Genomic DNA, 23,311 nt, shown 5'->3' with positions numbered 1-23,311 from the left:
CTCTAATGGTATTTTTGAGGTGTACGGGAGAGTCTGGAGGCAATGTCATCATGTGGGAAATGAAGAACAACAGAGAAAGGTGGAGACATTTGTTGGGATTCTAAAAAACTGGTTGACCGGTTCCCTTTAATCATCTAATGACAGAGTTTGAGACCGGAGACGCTACTTTATTAGGGACGTATTTATCACATAAATTAAAAACCTTACAAGACGCGAGCGGCCAGGAGACGTTTGGGCAGAGACTATCGTACAGTATTTCACAGTCCAGGAGTGCAGACCCCTCAGAAGTTTGGTTTGTGCTTCTTCAGCTCGACCATCAGATGATGAAGATTGATTAATTCTGAGCAAACCGGCAGATTCCTGAGCGGGGGCTGGGACAGGATCTTATGGAAGCGATGATAATACTGGATCAGCTGGGTGAGCGCCCCCTGCAGGACACAAACTCCAATCAAGGCCTGGATACATTTCTAGATGAGATTACCGACCATAGAGGATCAGTGGCATAGTGTTCAGAGGAGAATGGAGACAAATGGGCGATTACCTAATCTTATGGCTGCAAATTTCCTCGAAAAAGTTAAAACTTATATTCACATTTATTTTGTATTAATGTTATAGAGGTCAGAGCTCTGAATTCTCAGTGGAGTGAAATGCTAAAATTCTAGCTGGCTGCATACAGAGATACATGATAAGATTCTGTCTACAGCCACCACTAGGGGGAGCTCCCTGTATACAGATACATGATAAGATCCTGTCTGCAACCACCACTAGGGGGAGCTCCCTGTATACAGAGATACATAAGATCCTGTCTGCAGCCACCACTAGGGGGAGCTCCCTGTATACAGAGATACATGACAAGATTCTGTCTGGAGCCACCACTAGGGGGACCTCCCTGCATACAGAGATACATGATAAGATCCTGGCTGCAGCCACCACTAGGGGGAGCTCCCTGTATACAGAGATACATGATAAGATTCTGTCTGCAGCCACCACTAGGGGGAGCTCCCGGTATACAGAGATACATGATAAGATTCTGTCTGGAGCCACCACTAGGGGGAGCTCCCTGCATACAGACATACACAATAAGATTCTGTCTGCGGCCACCACTAGGGGGAGCTCCTGGTATACAGAGATACATAATAAGATTCAGTCTGGAGCCACCACTAGGGGGAGCTCCCTGTATACAGACATACACAATAAGATCCTGTCTGCAGCCACCACTAGGGGGAGCTCCCTGTATACAGAGATACATGATAAGATTCTGTCTGCAGCCACCACTAGGAGGAGCTCCCTGTATACAGAGATACATGATAAGATTCTGTCTGGAGCCACCACTAGGGGGAGCTCCCTGCATACATACACAATAAGATCCTGTCTGCGGCCACCACTAGAAGGAGCTCCCTGTATACAGAGATACATGATAAGATTCTGTCTGCAGTCACCACTAGGGGGAGCTCCCTGTATACAGAGATACGCGATAAGATCCTGTCTGCATTCCCCACTAGGGGGAGCTCCCTGTATACAGAGATACATGATAAGATCCGGTCTCCAGTCACCACTAGGGGGAGCTCCCTGTATACAGAGATACATAAGATTCTATCTGCAGCCACCACTAGGGGGAGCTCCCTGTATACAGAAATACATGATAAGATTCTATCTGCAGCCACCACTAGGGGGAGCTCCCTGTAAACAGAGATACATGATAAGATCCGGTCTCCAGTCACCACTAGGGGGAGCTCCCTGTATACAGAGATACATGATAAGATCCTGGCTGCAGTCTCCACTAGGGGGAGCTCCCTGTATACAGAGATACATGGTAAGATCCTGGCTGCAGTCTCCACTAGGGGGAGCTCCCTATATGCAGCCACCACTAGGGGGAGCTCCCTGTGTCTATAGATACATGATAAGAATCTGCAGTAATAGCTGTAATACTCAGCATGTTGTTGCACATTTACAGTGATTCCTGACATTGCTGTGGGCATATTTACATATTGTGGATATTTATTGTCCTGTCCTAGTCAGATCCACGTTACCTGTATTATGCTGGTGCCATTTTTGAAGTTGGTGAACGACCTCATCACATCATGGCTGAGCGTCTCCACCGCCTGTTTCCATGTAGAAGAGAAGCCTCGGACGAGGAGCGGGACACGGGCTGGAAGAAGTGAATGGGTCAGGAGTGCAGCCGGTGACTGATTGCACGTGGTTGTTATTATGGCGTCACCCACCTTCCTCGCTCCGGAGCCGCTCCTGCTGCCCCTTCTCAATAAGAGCTTCAGATTCTTTTACAAAGGCGATCATTCCCCCGAAGGATGGAGACAGGATCTCTTCTATAAACTCCTGGAGGAGAGATGCGACATCAGCCCAATGCCATAAAGTGCAGTAAAAAGCCGCTGCAGCAGCCACTAACCTGGGTCCGCGCAGTCAGAAGCTGCTGGAAACTTTCCACCTCTTTACTGTCAGACGACGCTCGTTCCTTTAAATAAAGATTGAGCAGATGAATAAAGGACGGGGGTCCTATAGAGAGACGTGCAGTAACGGGGCGTCCATACCATCAGCACGCTCAGCATCATGTCGTAGTTATTAATGAGGAAGATGAGCTGCTCCTTCCTGGACGAGAACTCCGCTGCTATTCTCAGGACAAAGTTCTCCACCTCCACCTGAAATGAGAAAACTACAGAGTAAACTAAGGAGGAAGACGATTCCCCGATCCCGGGCCTTTACAACCGACACCGCACTGTATACCGGTACCTGCAGCTGCCCCAGGAGGACGTTCGTCTTCTCATTGGGAAATGTCTGATTCATGCTAACAATAGCTGAAGAGAACTCAGCATAACGTCGGGTTATCTGCGAGAATGACAAGAACATGCACATAACTTATCTGGTATTATACTTCAGAGCTGCACTCACTATTCTGCTGGTGCAGTCACTGTGTACATACATTACATTACTGATCCTGAGTTACATCCTGTACAGGTCCTTCTCAAAAAATTAGCATATAGTGTTAAATTTCATTATTTACCATAATGTAATGATTACAATTAAACTTTCATATATTATAGATTCATTATCCACCAACTGAAATTTGTCAGGTCTTTTATTGTTTTAATACTGATGATTTTGGCCTACAACTCCTGATAACCCAAAAAACCTGTCTCAATAAATTAGCATATTTCACCCGACCAATCAAATAAAAGTGTTTTTTAATACCAAACAAAAAAACCATCAAATAATAATGTTCAGTTATGCACTCAATACTTGGTCGGGAATCCTTTGGCAGAAATGACTGCTTCAATGCGGCGTGGCATGGAGGCAATCAGCCTGTGACACTGCTGAGATGTTATGGAGGCCCAGGATGCTTCAATAGCGGCCTTAAGCTCATCCAGAGTGTTGGGTCTTGCGTCTCTCAACTTTCTCTTCACAATATCCCACAGATTCTCTATGGGGTTCAGGTCAGGAGAGTTGGCAGGCCAATTGAGCACAGTAATACCATGGTCAGTAAACCATTTACCAGTGGTTTTGGCACTGTGAGCAGGTGCCAGGTCGTGCTGAAAAATGAAATCTTCATCTCCATAAAGCATTTCAGCCGATGGAAGCATGAAGTGCTCCAAAATCTCCTGATAGCTAGCTGCATTGACCCTGCCCTTGATGAAACACAGTGGACCAACACCAGCAGCTGACATGGCACCCCACACCATCACTGACTGTGGGTACTTGACACTGGACTTCAGGCATTTTGGCATTTCCTTCTCCCCAGTCTTCCTCCAGACTCTGGCACCTTGATTTCCGAATGACATGCAAAATTTGCTTTCATCAGAAAAAAGTACTTGGGACCACTTAGCAACAGTCCAGTGCTGCTTCTCTGTAGCCCAGGTCAGGCGCTTCTGCCGCTGTTTATGGTTCAAAAGTGGCTTTACCTGGGGAATGCGGCACCTGTAGCCCATTTCCTGCACACCAGACTCAGTCCACTGCTTCCTCAGGTTCCGGTCACCTCTTCTCGTTGTACAGCGTTTTCTGCCACATTGTTTCCTTCCAACAGACTTACCATTGAGGTGCCTTGATACAGCACTCTGGGAACAGCCTATTTGTTGAGAAATTTCTTTCTGGGTCTTACCCTCTTGCTTGAGGGTGTCAATGATGGCCTTCTTGACATCTGTCAGGTCGCTAGTCTTACCCATGATGGGGGTTTTGAGTAATGAACCAGGCAGGGAGTTTTTAAAAGCCTCAGGTATCTTTTGCATGTGTTTAGAGTTAATTAGTTGATTCAGAAGATTAGGGTAATAGGTCATTTAGAGAACCTTTTCTTGATATGCTAATTTATTGAGACAGGTTTTTTGGGTTATCAGGAGTTGTATGCCAAAATCATCAGTATTAAAACAATAAAAGACCTGACAAATTTCAGTTGGTGGATAATGAATCTATAGTATATGAAAGTTTAATTGTAATCATTACATTATGGTAAATAATGAAATTTAACACTATATGCTAATTTTTTGAGAAGGACCTGTATTATACCCCAGAGCTGCACTCACTATTCTGCTGGTGCAGTCACTGTGTACATACATTACATTACTGATCCTGAGTTACATCCTGTATTATACTCCAGAGCTGCACTCACTATTCTGCTGGTGCAGTCACTGTGTACATACATTACATTACTGATCCTGAGTTACATCCTGTATTATACCCCACAGCTGCACTCACTATTCTGCTGGTGCAGTCACTGTGTACATACATTACAATACTGATCCTGAGTTACATCCTGTATTATACCCCAGAGCTGTACTCACTATTCTGCTGGTGCAGTCACTGTGTACATACATTACATTACTGATCCTGAGTTACATCACTATTCTGCTGGTGCAGTCACTGTGTACATACATTACATTACTGATCCTGAGTTACATCCTGTATTGTACCCCAGAGCTGCACTCACTATTCTGCTGGTGCAGACACTGTGTACATACATTACTGATCCTGAGTTACATCCTGTATTATACCCCAGAGCTGCACTCACTATTCTGCTGGTGCAGTCACTGTGTACATACATTACATTACTGATCCTGAGTTACATCACTATTCTGCTGATGCAGTCACTGTGTACATACATTACATTACTGATCCTGAGTTACATCCTGTATTATACCCCACAGCTGCACTCACTATTCTGCTGGTGCAGTCACTGTGTACATACATTACAATACTGATCCTGAGTTACATCCTGTATTATACCCCAGAGCTGTACTCACTATTCTGCTGGTGCAGTCACTGTGTACATACATTACATTACTGATCCTGAGTTACATCCTGTATTATACCCCACAGCTGCACTCACTATTCTGCTGGTGCAGTCACTGTGTACATACATTACAATACTGATCCTGAGTTACATCCTGTATTATACCCCAGAACTGTACTCACTATTCTGCTGGTGCAGTCACTGTGTACATACATTACATTACTGATCCTGAGTTACATCACTATTCTGCTGGTGCAGTCACTGTGTACATACATTACATTACTGATCCTGAGTTACATCCTGTATTATACCCCAGAGCTGCACTCACTATTCTGCTGGTGCAGACACTGTGTACATACATTACTGATCCTGAGTTACATCCTGTATTATACCCCAGAGCTGCACTCACTATTCTGCTGGTGCAGTCACTGTGTACATACATTACATTACTGATCCTGAGTTACATCACTATTCTGCTGATGCAGTCACTGTGTACATACATTACATTACTGATCCTGAGTTACATCCTGTATTATACTCCAGAGCTGCACCCACTATTCTGCTGGTGTAGTCACTGTGTACATACATTACTGATCCTGAGTTACATCCTGTATTATACTCCAGAGAAGCACTCACTATTCTGCTGGTGCTGTCACCGTGTACATACATTACATTACTGATCCTGAGTCACATCCTGTATTATACCCCAGAGCTGAGCTCACTATTATGCTGGTGCAGTCACTGCATACATTACATTACTGATCCCGAGTTACATCCTGTATTATGCTCCAGAGCTGCACTCACTATTCTGCTGGTGCAGTCACCGTGTACATACATTACATTACTGATCCTGAGTTACATCCTGTATTATACTCCAGAGCTGCACTCACTATTCTGCTGGTGCAGTCACTGTGTACAGACATTACATTACTGATCCTGAGTTACATCCTGTATTATACTCCAGAGCTGCACTCACTATTCTGCTGGTGCAGTCACTGTGTACAGACATTACATTACTGATCCTGAGTTACCTCCTGTATTATACTCCAGAGCTGCACTCACTATTCTGCTGGTGCAGTCACTGTGTACATACATTACATTACTGGTCCTGAGTTACCTCCTGTATTATACTCCAGAGCTGCACTCACTATTCTGCTGGTGGAGTATGTAATCCCCCATATATGTCATCCCTGGGTCTTACATAGTGGGGTCTCGTGTCCAGAGTCCCCAGTCTCTGAGGGTCCGTGTTCCGGATACTCTGTATGTTCAGCTCCAGGATATATTGGAAGCGGGGCCATAACATGTCCAGCAGGGCGTCCCAGTACCTGTCATGGGTGAGAAGAATAATTACTGGCAGCCCCAGGAAATCCACCATCACCAGAGCCCCATTCACTTCTATGAGAGCAGAGCAGATCAGGCTACATGGGGTATGTTGGTCCTCTTAGCTCGGTAATACATAGCTCTGCCTATGAGCTGCATACACAGAACGGCACGTTTTCAAATGTGGACCAATTGCAAAGACTCTTATTTTTGTACCTTTTAGAAGCATTAGTGCAATAAGAAATGTCTGTAAAGCTGCAGAAGCCTCTAAGTACAGGTCTTATGATTCTAGTGGTCTCACTTGTCTATGGCGGGGATGTCCCTCCTCTGCGCGATGCCCTTGAACCGCAGCACAATGTGTATACAGAGGAAGATGGCGATGCTGTCATAGCAGTCCGACACGTACGAGTCAATGTGCTTCTGTAGATGGAGGAAGAGAATGAAAGCGGCACAAATGGGACAGTGGCCAATCACAGCCCAGCTCTCATTTCCTGCAGCACGTTTGGATTATGAAAGCAGGGCCCTGATTGGTTGCAATGGACTCCACTTTTTTCATATGAGTAATGTCGGGGATGAACTCACCAGGAACATGGATAAACTACGGCCCATCACCGTATTGAAGAGCTCCAGTGCGGCCACTCCGCTCACCAGGAAGAAGTCCGAGAGGAAGAGGAATTCCCGGCAGCTGTTGTCCAGGAGGGCGTAGTGCTGACTGCGAAACAGGGACTCAAACGGGTACTGGGGAGAGGACGGGGAGAAGGACACCATCACAGACCCCCTCCAAAAACTGATAAGAGGGGCTGTAATCCTCAATATACCCCCCACCCTTCTCTCACAAGCCTCGTCCTGGTCCGTCACTTACTCTGACGTCGCCCCTCTGCGCAGTGTGTGGCACGATGATCGGACCCTCCAGCTCGGTCGGATTGATGATGGCCGCCCTGTTCCCAACAGTAAACACCGTGTTCTTGTTCCGTAATGCCGGCTTGGAGAAGAAGCGTGTCTCAGAGTTAAGGGGAATAAAAGCCAAAAGAGGAGTCGACGTGAGAGAACAATACAAGATAAGCTGCCATTATGGGGGTGCGCGGGGGAGACCAGGATTAGCACAGATGGAGCACTGTAATACCGCAGAATTTGGGGTCTTGAAGGGTTTTTCCTCACTTCTGCAGGGGCGTAACTAGAGGAGGCACACCGGGCTTGTGCCCAGGATGCAGCATGTACTATACACACTCAGAATTCAGCAGGGTGCAGTGGGCACTGTGACATGCCGGCGTGCACTATACACTGTCAGGATTCAGCAGGGTTCAGTGGGCACTGTCACATGCCGGTGTGTACTATACACACTGTCAGGATTCAGCAGGGTTCAGTGGGCACTGTCACATGCCGGTGTGTACTATACACAGATTCAGCAGGGTGCAGTGGGCACTGTGACATGCCGGCGTGTACTATACACACTGTCAGGATTCAGTAGGGTGCAGTGGGTACTGTGACATGTACTATAAACATTGTCAGGATTCAGCAGGCTGCAGTGGGCACTGACATGCCGGCGTGTACTATACACAGTCAGGATTCAGCAGGGTGCAGTGGGCACTGTGACATGCCGGCGTGTACTATACACTGTCAGGATTCAGTAGGGTGCAGTGGGCACTGTGACATGTCGGCATGTACTATAAACATTGTCAGGATTCAACAGACTGCAGTGGGCACTGTGACATGCCGGCGTGTACTATACACACTGTCAGGATTCAGTAGGGTGCAGTGGGCACTGTGACATGCCGGCGTGTACTATACACACTGTCAGGATTCAGCAGGCTGCAGTGGGCACTGTGACATGCCGGCGTGTACTATACACACTGTCAGGATTCAGCAGGGTGCAGTGGGCACTGTGACATGCCGGCGTGTACTATACACACTGTCAGGATTCAGCAGGGTGCAGTGGGCACTGTCACATGCCGGTATGTACTATACACACTGTCAGGATTCAGCAGGCTGCAGTGGGCACTGTCACATGCTGGCGTGTACTATACACATTGTCAGGATTCAGCAGGCCGCAGTGGACACTGTGACATGCCGGCGTGTACTATACACACTGTCAGGATTGAGCAGGCTGCAGTGGGCACTGTGACATGCCAGCGTGTACTATACACTGTCAGGATTCAGCAGGGTGCAGTGGGCACTGTCACATTCCGGTGTGTACTATACACACTGTCCGGATTCAGCAGGCTGCAGTGGGCACTGTCACATGCCGGTACACACTGTCAGGATTTAGCAGGCTGCAGTGGGCACTGTCACATGCCAATACACACTGTCAGGATTCAGCAGGCTGCAGTGGGCACTGTCACATGCCGGTGTTTACTATACACACTGTCAGGATTCAGCAGGGTGCTGGCTCTTTTGGTCGTCACGTGACCATTCGTGCCATTTCAGACTCACAGTCTCGTGCCGACGATCTTCTCTCCCCACGTCCTTGTGACGTCGGGGCCGTACATTGATAGAATTAGGAAGAGCAGCTCGTCGGCAAGAAAACTTAAGTGTGAAAATCACGTAACGCTTCAGCTATGACAGGAGGGGGGCGCCACACTGAATTTTAGCCCCAGGTGCAGGAACACCAAGCTTGGCCTCTGACTTCTGTCTGCAGAGCCGAGTGCAGCCATTGAGGTTTACATAACAGCAGAATAAAGCCCCCGACGTCGCTGTGTGCCCCAACACGTGGCCCCAGATGAGTGACACGAGGTGGGACCGGCCCGGGAACAGGGACCAGGATATCTTTTTTGGCCGTGTCTTCAATGCCCATCAGGTCGTCTTTCTCTGCAACTTCCTCATACTGAAATAAAACAAAAAAAGAAAGAAGAGCAGACATGATGAGAGGAGAGGAGCAGAATAATGTCCTCATCATACCCCGGAGCAGCAATCACACCCTAGTCATACACTGCTCTCACACACCTATGTTATAGCGGTGTATGATCCACGATCGGTCCTGTATACCGCACCCATAACATAGTGGTAAGGGGCTGAACATGGCGGCGGCCACATTCCCACGTGTCCAGTGACTGCAGAGGTAGATGACGTGCTGGGGACATGATTCCGCCCATGGGTCCGTCCTGTGTGTCACCTCCGCACATGTGTCCTTATATAACCAGGGGGCTAGGATGCCATGTTTAGACCTATGTATGTGCTGCACAGGGCTGATCATGCTCTATACCCTCCATACTGGAGGCTGCTCCACCCAATGCTAGAAGGTTCAATTCAGTGACACATTATTATACTGCCCCAATTCCAAATAATTTGGGACACTATGTAAAACGTGCAGAAAACAAAAATACCACGAGGAAATCTCTGGTCTCAATATTTTATCACAAGAACAGATCAGAAGGTGAATGTCGGACATTTTCCATTTGATTTGAAAAAAAATAACTTATTTAGAAATTGATGGCAGCGAAACATCTCAGATCAGTTGTGTCTGTGCCATGTCCATCAGTGAGCCTGGGAAGTGACCATCATTGAGCCCAGGCCGTGACCACCATTGTGCCCGGGCCGTGTCCACCATCATTAAGCGCAGGCAGTGACTACCATTGAGTCCAGGGAGTGACAACCATTGTGCCTGCAAAGTGACCACCATTGAGCCCGGAAAGTGACCACCATTGTGCCTGGGCCGTGCCCACAATTGTTCTTGGGCCATGTCCACCATTGTGCCTGGGCCTTGTCCACCATTGTGCAGCATCCTCTCTTCTAACAGTCTGTAAAAGTTGGGGAAATGAGGAGAAAGTTGCCGCAGCTTTGGGAGAGGAAATCATTTTTTGCAGAACAGTGCTGCTGTGTTAAATACACAAGACCTTTCCTGAAATGGACATTGTCTGGATGGAGCAGATGTTGTTCTATCAACTCTATAGAATGCTCAGCATTGATGGCACGCTTCAGGTTTAACTGCCCCTGACATAGGCACTAACAAAGCTAGATTGTCCCTCTCCTTGATAACAAGCTGGATGGTTCCTCTCCTCGATAACAAGCTGGATGGTCCCTCTCCTCGATAACAAGCTGGATGGTCCCTCTCCTCGATAACAAGCTGGATGGTCCCTCTCCTCGATAACAAGCTGGATGGTCCCTCTCCTCGATAACAAGCTGGTTGTTCCCTCTTATCGATAACAAACTAGATGGTCGCTCCGCAGGTTTCCATAAAGAATCTCACGTTTTGATTCATCTGACCACAGAACAACTTTACATTTTGCCTCTGTCCATTATACAGTTATATGAAAAAGTTTGGGCACCCCTATTAATCTTAAGCTTAATGTTTTATAAAAATTGTTTTTTTTTGCAACAGCTATTTCAGTTTCATATATCTAATAACTGTTGGACACAGTAATGTTTCTGCCTTGAAATGAATTTTATTGTACTAACAGAAAATGTGCAATCTGCATTCAAACAAAATTTGACAGGTGCATAAGTATGGGCACCTCACCAGAAAAATGACATTAATATTTAGTAGATCCTCCTTTTGCAAAAATAACAGCCTCTAGTCGCTTCCTGTAGCTTTTAATGAGTTTCCTGGATCCTGGATGAAGGTATTTTTGACCATTCCTCTGTACAAAACAATTCCAGTTCAGTTAAGTTTGATGGTCGCCGAGCATGGACAGCCCTCTTCAAATGATCTCACAGATATTCAATGATATTCAGGTCTGGCGACTGGGATGGCCATTCCAGAACAGTGTAATTGTTCCTCTGCATGAATGCCTGAGTAGATTTGGAGCGGTGTTTTGGATCATTGTCTTGCTGAAAGATCCATCCCCTGCGTAACTTCAACTTTGTCACTGATTCATGAACATTATTGTCAAGAATCTGCTGATACTGAGAGGAATCCATGCGTCCCTCAACTTTAACAAGATTCCCGGTGCCGGCATTGGCCACACAGCCCCAAAGCATGATGGAACCTCCACCAAATTTTACTGTGGGTAGCAAGTGTTTTTCTTGGAATGCTGTGTTTTTTGGCCGCCATGCATAACGCCTTTTTGTATGACCAAACAACTCAATCTTGGTTTCATCAGTCCACAGGACCTTCTTCCAAAAAGAAATTGGCTTCTCCAAATGTGCTTTTGCATACCTCAGCCGACTCTGTTTGTGGCGTGCTCTGTCATGATTCTCAATGGCGAGAGAACATAGCCCAGCATATATGAGAACTAGCTCTTGGAAGATGGAAACTATACTGACCATGAACTAAACCTGCCGCACAACTAGAAGTGGCCGGGTAGCATGCCTACGTTTTTTAACCCTAGATGCCCAGCGCCAGCCGGAGAACTACCTAATCCTAGCAGAGGAAAAGACAGTCCTGGCTCACCTCTAGAGAAATTTTCCCAAAAGGCAGACAGAGGCCCCCACATATATTGGCGGTGATTTTAGATGAAATGACAAACGTAGTATGAAAATAGGTTTAGCAAAATCGAGGTCCGCTTTCTAGATAGCAGGAAGACAGAAAGGACACTTTCATGGTCAGCAGAAAACCCTATCAAAACACCATCCAGAAATTCCTTTAAGACTCTAGCATTAACTCATAACACCAGAGTGGCAATTTCCGATCACAAGAGCTTTCCAGACACAGTAACGAAACAGCAGCTGTGAACAGGAACAAAATGCAAAAACACAAAAGGACAAAAGTCCAACTTAGCTGGGAGTTGTCTAGTAGCAGGAACAAGCACAGAAGGCTTCTGATTACATTGTTGACCGGCAAGAAACTGACAGAGGAGCAAGGTTATATAGCGACTCCCACATCCTGATAGGAGCAGGTGAACAGAGGGGATGATGCACACAAGTTCAATTCCACAAGTGGCCACCGGGGGAGCCCAGAATCCAATTTCACAACAGTGCTCGCAGAAACGGCTTCTGTCGCATCACTCTCCCATACAGCTTCTCCTTGTGCAAAGTGCGCTGTATAGTTGACCGATGCACAGTGACACCATCTGCAGCAAGTTGATGCTGCAGCTCTCTGGAGGTGGTCTGAGGATTGTCCTTGACTGATCTCACCATTCTTCTTCTCTGCCTTTCTGATGTTTTTCTTGGCCTGCCACTTCTGGCCTTAACAAGAACTGTACCTGTGTTCTTCCATTTCCTTACTATGTTCCTCACAGTGGAAATTGACAGGTTAAATCACTGAGACAGCTTTTTGTATCTTTCCCCTGAACAACTATGTTGAATAATCTTTGTTTTCAGATCATTTGACAGTTGTTTTTAGGAGCCCATGATGCCATTCTTCAGAGGAGATTCAAACAGGAGAACAACTTGCAAGTGGCCACTTTAAGTAGCTTTTCTCATGATTGCATACACCTGGCTATGAAGTTCAAAGCTCAATGAGGTTACAAAACAAAAAAAAGTGCATTAGTAAGTCAGTAAAAAGTAGGTAGGAGTATTTAAAACAAGAAAATGATAAGGGTGCCCATACTTATGCACCTGTCAAATTTTGTTTGAATGCAGATTGCACATTTTCTGTTAGTACAATAAACCTCATTTCAAGGCAGAAACATTACTGTGTCCAACAGTTATTAGATATATGAAACTGAAATAGCTGTTGCAAAAAAAACTATTTTTATAAAACATTAAGCTTAAGATTAATAGGGGTGCCCAAACTTTTTCATATAACTGTAAATGAGCTTTGACCCAGAGTAGAAAACAATGTTTCTGGATTGTGCGGATATTTTACTTCTTCTTTAAATGATAGAGCTTTACCGTACATTTGGGGATTGCACGGTGCCCTGTGATCACAGATTATTCATCCTGGAAGTATTCCTGAGCCCGTGCAGTGGTTTGCATGACTGAACCATGCCCATCTGTAATGCAGTGCCGCCTGATGGCCTGTAGATCACGAGCATCCAAAACTGAGCGTCGGCCTGGTCCCTTCTGGACATGGATTTCACAATCTTCTAATGATATTATGCGCTGTACATGTGGATTTACAAAGTCTTTACAATTTTGTGTTGTGGAACATTGTTATGAAATTGTTCCAGCATTTTTAGCTGCAGTTGTTCTCAGATTAGTGACCTCCGACCATCTTTACTCCTGGGAGACTCTGCCTCTCTCACATGCTCTGTTTATACACTGTCATGTGACTGGAGAATTAGCACCATTTCGTTTTCCAGATGTTTCTTAATCCTGTCCCAAAATGTGTCGCTGTTATCAATTTCTAAATGAGTTAATATTTACAAATAAAATGGAAAAATGTCCAACATTCATTGTTTGATCTGTTCTATGTTCCCATGTGAATAATAAAAGGCGAGAGGAGATTTTCCAAATCATTGCATTCTACTTCTCTTTATTTTTTACACAGCGTCCTAACTTTTTGGGAATAGGGTTTGTATATTAGTTCCCTTCATCTTCTCTGCCGCTGCTCATCAGTCATTTCCCCCATTGCTCCTTTCTGCCGCTGCTCATCAGTCATTTCCCCCATTGCTCCTTTCTGCCGCTGCTCATCAGTCATTTCCCCCATTGCTCCTTTCTGCCGCTGCTCATCTGTCATTTCCTATATTGCTCCTTTCTGCTGCTGTTCATCAGTCATTTCCCCATTGCTCCTTTCTGCCGCTGCTCATCTGTCATTTCCCATATTGCTCCTTTCTGCCACTGCTCATCTGTCATTTCCTCCATTGCTCCTTTCTGCCGCTGCTCATCTGTCATTTCCCATATTGCTCCTTTCTGCCGCTGCTCATCTGTCATTTCCCCCATTGCTCCTTTCTGCCGCTGCTCATCTGTCATTTCCCATATTGCTCCTTTCTGCCGTTGCTCATCAGTCATTTCCCCATTGCTCCTTTCTGCCGCTGCTCATCTGTCATTTCCCATATTGCTCCTTTCTGCCGCTGCTCATCAGTCATTTCCCCCATTGCTCCTATCTGCTGCTGCTCATCTGTCATTTCCCCCATTGCTCCTTTCTGCCACTGCTCATCTGTCATTTCCCCCATTGCTCCTTTCTGCCGCTGCTCATCTGTCATTTCCCCCATTGCTCCTTTCTGCCGCTGCTCATCTGTCATTTCCCCCATTGCTCCTTTCTGCCGCTGCTCATCTGTCATTTTCCCCATTGCTCCTTTCTGCCACTGCTCATCAGTCATTTCCCCCATTGCTCCTTTCTGCCGCTGCTCATCTGTCATTTCCCCATTGCTCCTTTCTGCCGCTGCTCATCAGTCATTTCCCCCACTGCTCCTTTCTGCTGTTGCTCATCAGTCATTTCCCCCACTGCTCCTTTCTGCCGTTGCTCATCAGTCATTTCCCCCACTGCTCCTTTCTGCCGCTGCTCATCTGTCATTTCCCCCATTGCTCCTTTCTTCCGCTGCTCATCTGTCATTTCCCATATTGCTCCTTTCTGCCGCTGCTCATCTGTCATTTCCCCCATTGCTCCTTTCTGCCGCTGCTCATCTGTCATTTCCCCCATTGCTCCTTTCTGCCGCTGCTCATCTGTCATTTTCCCCATTGCTCCTTTCTGCCACTGCTCATCAGTCATTTCCCCCATTGCTCCTTTCTGCCGCTGCTCATCTGTCATTTCCCCATTGCTCCTTTCTGCCGCTGCTCATCAGTCATTTCCCCCACTGCTCCTTTCTGCCGTTGCTCATCAGTCATTTCCCCCACTGCTCCTTTCTGCCGTTGCTCATCAGTCATTTCCCCCACTGCTCCTTTCTGCCGCTGCTCATCTGTCATTTCCCCCATTGCTCCTTTCTTCCGCTGCTCATCTGTCATTTCCCATATTGCTCCTTTCTGCTGCTGCTCATCAGTCATTTCCCCATTGCTCCTTTCTGCCGCTGCTCATCTGTCATTTCCCATATTGCTCCTTTCTGCCGCTGCTCAGTCATTTCCCCCATTGCTCCTTTCTGCCGCTAATCATCAGTCATTTCCCCCATTGCTCCTTTCTGCCGCTGCTCATCTATCATTTCTCATATTGCTCCTTTCTGCCGCTGCTCATCTGTCATTTCCCCCATTGCTCCTTTCTGCCGCTGCTCATCTGTCATTTCCCATATTGCTCCTTTCTGCCGCTGCTCAGTCATTTCCCCCATTGCTCCTTTCTGCCGCTAATCATCAGTCATTTCCCCCATTGCTCCTTTCTGCCGCTGCTCATCTATCATTTCTCATATTGCTCCTTTCTGCCGCTGCTCATCTGTCATTTCCCCCATTGCTCCTTTCTGCCGCTGCTCATCTGTCATTTCCCCCATTGCTCCTTTCTGCCGCTGCTCATCTGTCATTTCCCATATTGCTCCTTTCTACTGCTGCTCATCTGTCATTTCCCATATTACTCCTTTCTGCCGCTGCTCATCTGTCATTTCCCCCATTGCTCCTTTCTGCCGCTGCTCATCAGTCATTTCCCCCATTGCTTTCTGCCGCTGCTCATCTGTCATTTCCCCCATTGCTCCTTTCTGCCGCTGCTCATTTGTCATTTCCCCCATTGCTCCTATCTGCCGCTGCTCATCAGTCATTTCCCCCATTGCTCCTTTCTGCCGCTGCTCATCCGTCATTTCCCATATTGCTCCTTTCTGCCGCTGCTCATCTGTCATTTCCCCCATTGCTCCTTTCTGCCGCTGCTCATCAGTCATTTCCCCCATTGCTCCTTTCTGCCACTGCTCATCTGTCATTTCCCCCATTGCTCCTTTCTGCTGCTGCTCATCTGTCATTTCCCCCATTGCTCCTTTCTGCCACTGCTCATCTGTCATTTCTCATATTGCTCCTTTCTGCCGCTGCTCATCTGTCATTTCCCCCATTGCTCGTTTCTGCCGCTGCTCATCTGTCATTTCCCATATTGCTCCTTTCTGCCGCTGCTCATCTGTCATTTCCCCCATTGCTCCTTTCTGCCGCTGCTCATCAGTCATTTCCCCCATTGCTTTCTGCCGCTGCTCATCTGTCATTTCCCTGGCTCCTTTCTGCCGCTACTCATCTGTCATTTCCCCATTGCTCCTATCTGCTGCTGCTCATCAGTCATTTCCCCCATTGCTCCTTTCTGCCGCTGCTCATCCGTCATTTCCCATATTGCTCCTTTCTGACGCTGCTCATCTGTCATTTCCCCCATTGCTCCTTTCTGCCGCTGCTCATCAGTCATTTCCCCCATTGCTCCTTTCTGCCGCTGCTCATCTGTCATTTACCATATTGCTCCTTTCTGCTGCTGCTCATCTGTCATTTCCCCCATTGCTCCTTTCTGCCGCTGCTCATCTGTCATTTCCCCCATTGCTCCTTTCTGCCGCTGCTCATCTGTCATTTCCCATATTGCTCCTTTCTGCTGCTGCTCATCTGTCATTTCCCCATTGCTCCTATCTGCTGCTGCTCATCTGTCATTTCCCCCATTGCTCCTATCTGCTGCTGCTCATCTGTCATTTCCCCCATTGCTCCTATCTGCTGCTGCTCATCTGTCATTTCCCCCATTGCTCCTATCTGCTGCTGCTCATCTGTCATTTCCCCCATTGCTCCTATCTGCTGCTGCTCATCTGTCATTTCCCCCATTGCTCCTATCTGCTGCTGCTCATCTGTCATTTCCCCCATTGCTCCTATCTGCTGCTGCTCATCTGTCATTTCCCCCATTGCTCCTATCTGCTGCTGCTCATCTGTCATTTCCCCCATTGCTCCTATCTGCTGCTGCTCATCTGTCATTTCCCCATTGCTCCTATCTGCTGCTGCTCATCTGTCATTTCCCCCTTTGCTCCCTTCTCACCTGCACTTTCATCAGGCGGCTGGTGTAAGATTTGAAGTAGGACAAGTAGACTTTGCTCATGGTCTCCATATACTCGTCCTGGATCTCCTGCGCCACGGATCTCTCGTTCCCCAGTAGGAATTGATAGAAGAACCTGCAGACAAGTAATAATCTGGATACACAGTGTGGCGGATCTTTCCAACCATAGATGTGGCATTATAGCGTTGGATGTGTGAGAGAAAAGGTCACGCTGTATGGCAACATACTGTACTGGGTGCCAGACTGTACAGGGCACCATACTATACCGGGCATCACACTGTATTGGGAGCCATTGTGTGCCGGGAGCCATACTGTACTGGGAGCCATACTTTACCGGGAGCTATACTGCGACGAGCACAATACTGTACAGGGTGCCATATCGTACCAGGAGCCATTTTGTACAGGGCGCCATACTATACTGGGCACTATACGGTACAGGGTACCACACTGTATTGGTAGCCATAGCGTGCCGGGAGCCATACTGTACTGGGCACCATACTGTACTGGGCACCATACTGTACAGGGCACACAGGGCACCATACTGTACAGGGCGCCATACTGTACCCGGCGACACTCTGTTTAGGGTCCAATAGTGCCGGTGGCGCCATGAAAGACAGCAGATGCTTCCAGGACTGTAATATTGATGAGCAGTCCTTAGGATATATCAGACCGTTGGGGTCCGACTCCAGCTGAATAAAGAGGTTGTGGCGGCTGCAGCCTCTTCGGTATTTACCAGGTGCGGCTCCGTGCATTTTGTACCAGTTGTGTCGGGTGTTACGTCTCGGCCTCATTTACCAGGATTGGTCACTATAATAAACGTGACACCGTGCAGCGTTCACCACTGATTGACAGCGGTGCCAGGAGCCCGTCATCAATCTACTACTGATGGCCTACAGAAGGGTAGCTCATCAATGTAAAAAGTCCCAGACACCCCTTTAAGAGCAGTGAATGCTGTGAGACACAAGGACTGAGCTGTAATAAGATGGATGCAATGATATCAAGCATTTAATATTGACTCGTAACAACCAGAGAGACAGAACCAACCATCATGGGAGAGAGCGGCTCAGGGCTCCAGACCCTGCACATTGTGGGACATTACTAGTGGTCCTACGTGAGCGGACAATAACATCGCTGCTTTGGTTTAGTAGTGATCCCCCATCTTACCTTTCCTTTAAGGAGAATCTCTCCTCTGAGGGGTAGGAGGATCGCCATGAGAGCCAATATGTCCGCGCTCCAGGAGGACAGAGGCGCTATCACTTTTGCTACCTGCAAGGTAAATCATTGCAACAAATATCTCCGGACTCACCGGTATTTCAGCAGTGCATTCTGGGGGATCTGGTAATTCGTCATCGGTTTCCGAAAGGAGTAGATCTTCTGCAGAATGAACTCACGAACTTTAGCTACGGCCTGAAATCCAGAAAAGAAGATCAATAACCAGGAGGATTATACAAAGTGACAGAAATAAGGACACACAGCAGCGACCTGTACACGGCGGGGGCTCAGGACGGACACAGACAACATCTCTGTACAGGGGAGAGCGCTGCTCCGGAGGCAGAGACACCAATAGAGGAGATCCAGAAAATGGTGTAACACTTACCTTTATCTTCAGCTTGTGCAGCGTGTCCTGTACGTCCCCGCAGGCCTGAGTGTCGCTGAACGCCTGCTCCTTCACATAATTTATCTTATTGTTCAGCTCCTGCAACTGCTCCACAAACTGCTGCTCTGTGACCGGGACGTCCAGGATCACACTGCAACCGAGAGAAATGTGGGGTCTGAGCCTCCACTGGGTGGGCGACCTGTCAGCGACTGTCTGTGGTATCTGCATGATCATGAAGGTGCGCACCCTCACCGGGTATCCCATCCCTGTGTGTGCACATAGTCACCGGGGGGTCTGTGTGCGTGCTCACCATCACTAGAGGTCCATGTGCATGTTAACACTCACCGGGGGTCTGTGTGCGTGCTCACCATCACTAGAGGTCCATTTGCATGCTCACAGTCACCAGGGGTCTCTATGTGTGCATGATCACAGCCATCATGGTACGTGTGTGTGCTTACAGTCACCAGAGGTCCATGTGCGCACACACCGTCACAAGGGGTCCAAGTGCAAGCACACTATCACCAGGGGTCCCCGTCTGTGCGTGCAGTCTCCCATCACCTTCCCCTGTACATGGCGCACTTACCTTATCATGGTGTTGGGGATGATCAGCTCATCGACCAGCTCGCTCAGTTCACTCCTCACAGTCTGGCGGTTTTTCAGCTTTATATTCATAGCTAGTGACATCTCCTGTAAGGACTGGATCTCTGAGCTGATGGAGCTGAGGTCAGACTGGAAGCCGCCCAGCATGAGGCCCATCCTCTGGGAAAGCAACACATGGAGTCAGAAAAACATAACATCAGGAGAAAGGAGAAGATATCATGGCAGACACCGACCAAGGAAGTGACCGCAGTCATCACCCGCACTAACAATATAAGGTGGTGGCACCACAAGACACTATGCTCACATCTGAGCACGTGGATACAGCAGTGCTGTAACTGTAGAGACGCTCACCTCCAGGATGGCGTCGCAGGCGATGATCTGGGTGTGCAGGGAGGCGATGTTCTGACTTTGCTCAATATCTACAAACAAGCTGAGGAAAACGGACACAAAGCTAAGAGTAAAATACAAGACAGGAGGACGGGACGGTCGTGAGGACAGGACGGTGGGGAGGACGGGACGGTGGGGAGGACGGGACGGTCAGGAGGACGGGACGGTCAGGAGGACGGGACGGTCGGGAGGACTGGACGGTCGGATGGGACGGTCAAGAGGACAGGACGGTCGGGAGGGTCAGGAGGACGGGACGGCCGGGAGGATGGGACGGTCGGGAGGACGGGATAGTAAGGAGGACGGTCGGGTCGATCCCAGCCAGGGGAAGGATACAGTCTTTGATGGACACATGTTCTATCTGCTGCAGCTCCAGCTCCACCTGCTTAGAGTACTGTCTGAGGTCCACACCCTGAGAGCGTCAGAGGACGAATCCACCGGCACAAAGGTGAAGAAAACAGAAAGAGAAACAATTATTCATGGAAATCACATACAGAACTTTCCCGCTCTCTGGGCTGGGCACAGACGTTGGGGGGTGTTCACACCGTGCAGTGCGGTACGGCTGCGGTATTACTGCACCTCGGCTGAACAGATGCAGAAACAAATCGTACAACCACAGGAACCCACAGAGCAGTAATGGAGCAACTCCACCCCACCGTGCGGAAATACCCCGATACACTGCGACGAGCAATATATGATAAACATTCACTGACACCAAGAGAAAAGTGACATAAACCAGACAGCAGATCACCGCTGACCATGATGTCATCTGTACAACACTCACCGTCTTCAAGGCCTCCTGCACGAGGGCGTCCTCCAGGTTCTCCTGAATGTGGACTGAGCGGAGAAATGGACATATAAGCAGGAAGGAGGCAAGAGACGGCGATCACCCCGGGCCCCTCAGAGAGGACCACCCACCCCCACAGAGATGAGGAGACACAGACTGATAAAGTCGCCTTTTATCTACAGCGTCCTCCATGCCACCCCTCCCCCGCCGCTGGCTTCCATTTATACTGGAGTCCTCATATTTGGCAGAGGGGTCCCTCTCCTTCATCAGGACCCGGGAAAAGCAGAAAAATACAGAGGTGGAGGGAAGATGGGAGAGGAGCGCATACTCACTGCTCACGGTGTCCAGAGTCAGGTCATCAGAGGTCAGGTCCAGATCTCCGAGGTTCAGGGTCAGTTCCTCCATCTGGAAGGAGAAGAGCAGAGGTCAGAACAGAGGTACAATGGCCGCCGTGCAGGTAACGCCAGCAGATGTAACGTCATGGGGGCAGGAACCTACCAACTAACCAAAGCAACACAAATGTATGCAAACGGCATCACATGGCGCGGTATGTCCCCATAACTGCACACGGGGAGTAAGTGGCGGGATAACGAGCCACGGGGGGCTTAGTCTAATTGGTGCGACCGCTGCATGTTACTTGCTGGATGTCAGCCGAATGGACCATCAGTGGTCAGGAAGTTATCACGTCCGATCCCACCGGAGCAGCAGCACCAGAGTGCGGGGAATTAAGGAGGTTATCCGCTACTTTATTATTGATGACCTATCCTTAGTATAAATCAATGTCTGATCGATTGGGGTCTGACACCCGGCACTCCCACCGCCAGAGCTGCTCCATCTTCTGATTGTGGCAGAGACCGGTACTGCACATCCGCCTCCGACCTCCTATTGATGTGAATAGGATGTGTATGTGCAGTACCGACCACAGCCACAATCAGAAGACGGAGCAGCAACTGGGACGTTCCGGCCGGCGGCCACCACTGACAACCACAGCTCAGACACGAGTTCTGGCACGCGACAGCTCGGATATGGGGTCCAACATGCAACATCTCAGACGAGGGGTCTGGCATGCGACAGCACAGACAAGGGGTCCAGCATGCGACAGCCCAGACAAGGGGTCCAGCATGCGACAGCCCAGACAAGGGGTCCGGCACACGACAGTTCAGAGGAGGGGTCCGGCACACAACAGTTCAGAAGTTCAGACGTGAGTTCTGGCATGCAACAGCTCAGACGCGGGGTCCGGCATGCGACAGCTCAGACGCGGGGTCCGGCATGCAACAGCTCAGACGTGGGGTCCGGCATGCAACAGCTCAGACGTGGGGTCCGGCATGCGACAGCTCAGATGCGGGGTCCGGCATGCGACAGCTCAGACGCGGGGTCCGGTATGCGACAGCTCAGATGCGGGGTTCGACATGCGACAGCTCAGATGCGGGGTCCGGTATGCGACAGCTCAGACGTGGGGTCCGGCATGCAACAGCTCAGAGGCGGGGTCCAGCATGCGACAGCTCAGAGGCGGGGTCCGGTATGCGACAGCTCAGACGCGGGGTCCGGTATGCGACAGCTCAGATGCGGGGTCCGGTATGCGACAGCTCAGATGCGGGGTCCGACATGCGACAGCTCAGACGCGGGGTCCGACATGCGACAGCTCAGACGCGGGGTCCGACATGCGACAGCTCAGAAGCGGGGTCCGGTATGCAACAGCTCAGACGCGGGGTCCGGCATGCAACAGCTCAGATGTGGGGTCCGGCATGCAACAGCTCAGATGCGGGGTCCAGCATGCAACAGCTCAGATGCGGGGTCCAGCATGCAACAGCTCAGACGCGGGGTCCGGCATGCGACAGCTCAGATGCGGGGTCCGGCATGCGACAGCTCAGATGCGGGGTCCGGCATGCGACAGCTCAGACGCGGGGTCCGGCATGCGACAGCTCAGACGGGGGGTTGTCCAGCATGCGACGGGCTAGACAGGGGGGTCCTGCGCTGCTTTTGGTGGTCAGCTATGACAGAAACCAGTCCTGATAGAGATAACGCGTCATCTCCTGTAGACGATGGTGATTGGTCCCTGCTGACAGCACATCGGGAGGACGGTACAAAGCTTCACTGTTACTTATATAAAGCCCATCCTGCAAGACATGACAGGAGTTGTAGTCCTCTGCACCTGTCTGCAGTATTAGGCGAGGAATCCCCATCCTCAGCAGCTGGCACTGCCCAGGGACAACACATAATTATTGACCATCCCCCAACAGAGCAAAGAAACAGGACAACCACCCCCATCAGAGCAGACACACAGGACAACCACCCCCATCAGAGGAGAGACACAGGACAACCACCCCCATCAGAGCACACACAGGACAACTACCCCCATCAGAGTAGACACACAGGACAATCACCCCCATCAGAGCAGAGACACAGGACAACCTCCCTCATCAGAGCAAACACAGGACAACCACCCTCATCAGAGCAGAGACACAGGACAACCACCCCCTTCAGAGCAGACACACAGGACAACCACCCCCATCAGAGCAGAGACACAGGACAACCACCCCGATCAGAGCAGACACAGGACAACCACCCCCATCATCTCACCTCTGCCATCTCTGGACTATCCACAGCAGCAGCAGCAGCAGCAGCTCCACTTCCTGCTCTACTTCCGGGTCCAGGACTACAATTCCCACAACCCCCTGAGAGAATTCTCACCGGAAGTGACGTAGAGGGGTTGTCTCT

At 49.0% G+C, this 23,311-nt stretch overlaps 1 protein-coding gene across 1 annotated transcript; it reads right to left on the bottom strand.

Annotated features, from left to right (window-relative positions):
* Positions 1-152: 152 nt before the first annotated feature.
* On the bottom strand, positions 153-23,291 carry VPS52 (VPS52 subunit of GARP complex). Its single transcript, XM_077286224.1, has 20 exons — positions 23,174-23,291; positions 20,926-20,998; positions 20,591-20,643; positions 20,143-20,218; positions 19,774-19,841; positions 19,406-19,581; positions 18,823-18,973; positions 18,532-18,632; positions 17,208-17,340; positions 9,317-9,374; positions 7,416-7,549; positions 7,136-7,291; positions 6,855-6,973; positions 6,435-6,558; positions 2,746-2,841; positions 2,547-2,654; positions 2,405-2,470; positions 2,223-2,334; positions 2,031-2,149; positions 153-428 (listed from the first exon to the last, which is right to left on the bottom strand). The coding sequence occupies exons 1-20, from the start codon at positions 23,180-23,182 to the stop codon at positions 282-284; spliced, it is 2,079 nt and encodes a 692-aa protein (XP_077142339.1). The 5' UTR covers positions 23,183-23,291; the 3' UTR covers positions 153-281.
* Positions 23,292-23,311: the final 20 nt, after the last annotated feature.

The sequence above is a fragment of the Ranitomeya variabilis genome, chromosome 2, assembly GCF_051348905.1.
Source record: "Ranitomeya variabilis isolate aRanVar5 chromosome 2, aRanVar5.hap1, whole genome shotgun sequence".
Lineage (NCBI taxonomy): Eukaryota > Metazoa > Chordata > Amphibia > Anura > Dendrobatidae > Ranitomeya > Ranitomeya variabilis.
The sequence above is the reverse complement of the archived record's forward strand: the minus strand, read 5'-3'. Positions and strand labels throughout refer to the sequence as shown.

What these genes read in the sequence shown, in the direction of transcription:
- VPS52 (XM_077286224.1), bottom strand. An exon ending in GACTCTGGACACCGTGAGCA is followed by an intron (nt 20,644 to 20,925) that starts GTGAGTATGCGC and finishes TTCTCCGCTCAG; the next exon opens with TCCACATTCAGGAGAACCTG. An exon ending in GACATCCCCGCCATAGACAA is followed by an intron (nt 6,559 to 6,854) that starts GTGAGACCACTA and finishes CACCCATGACAG; the next exon opens with GTACTGGGACGCCCTGCTGG.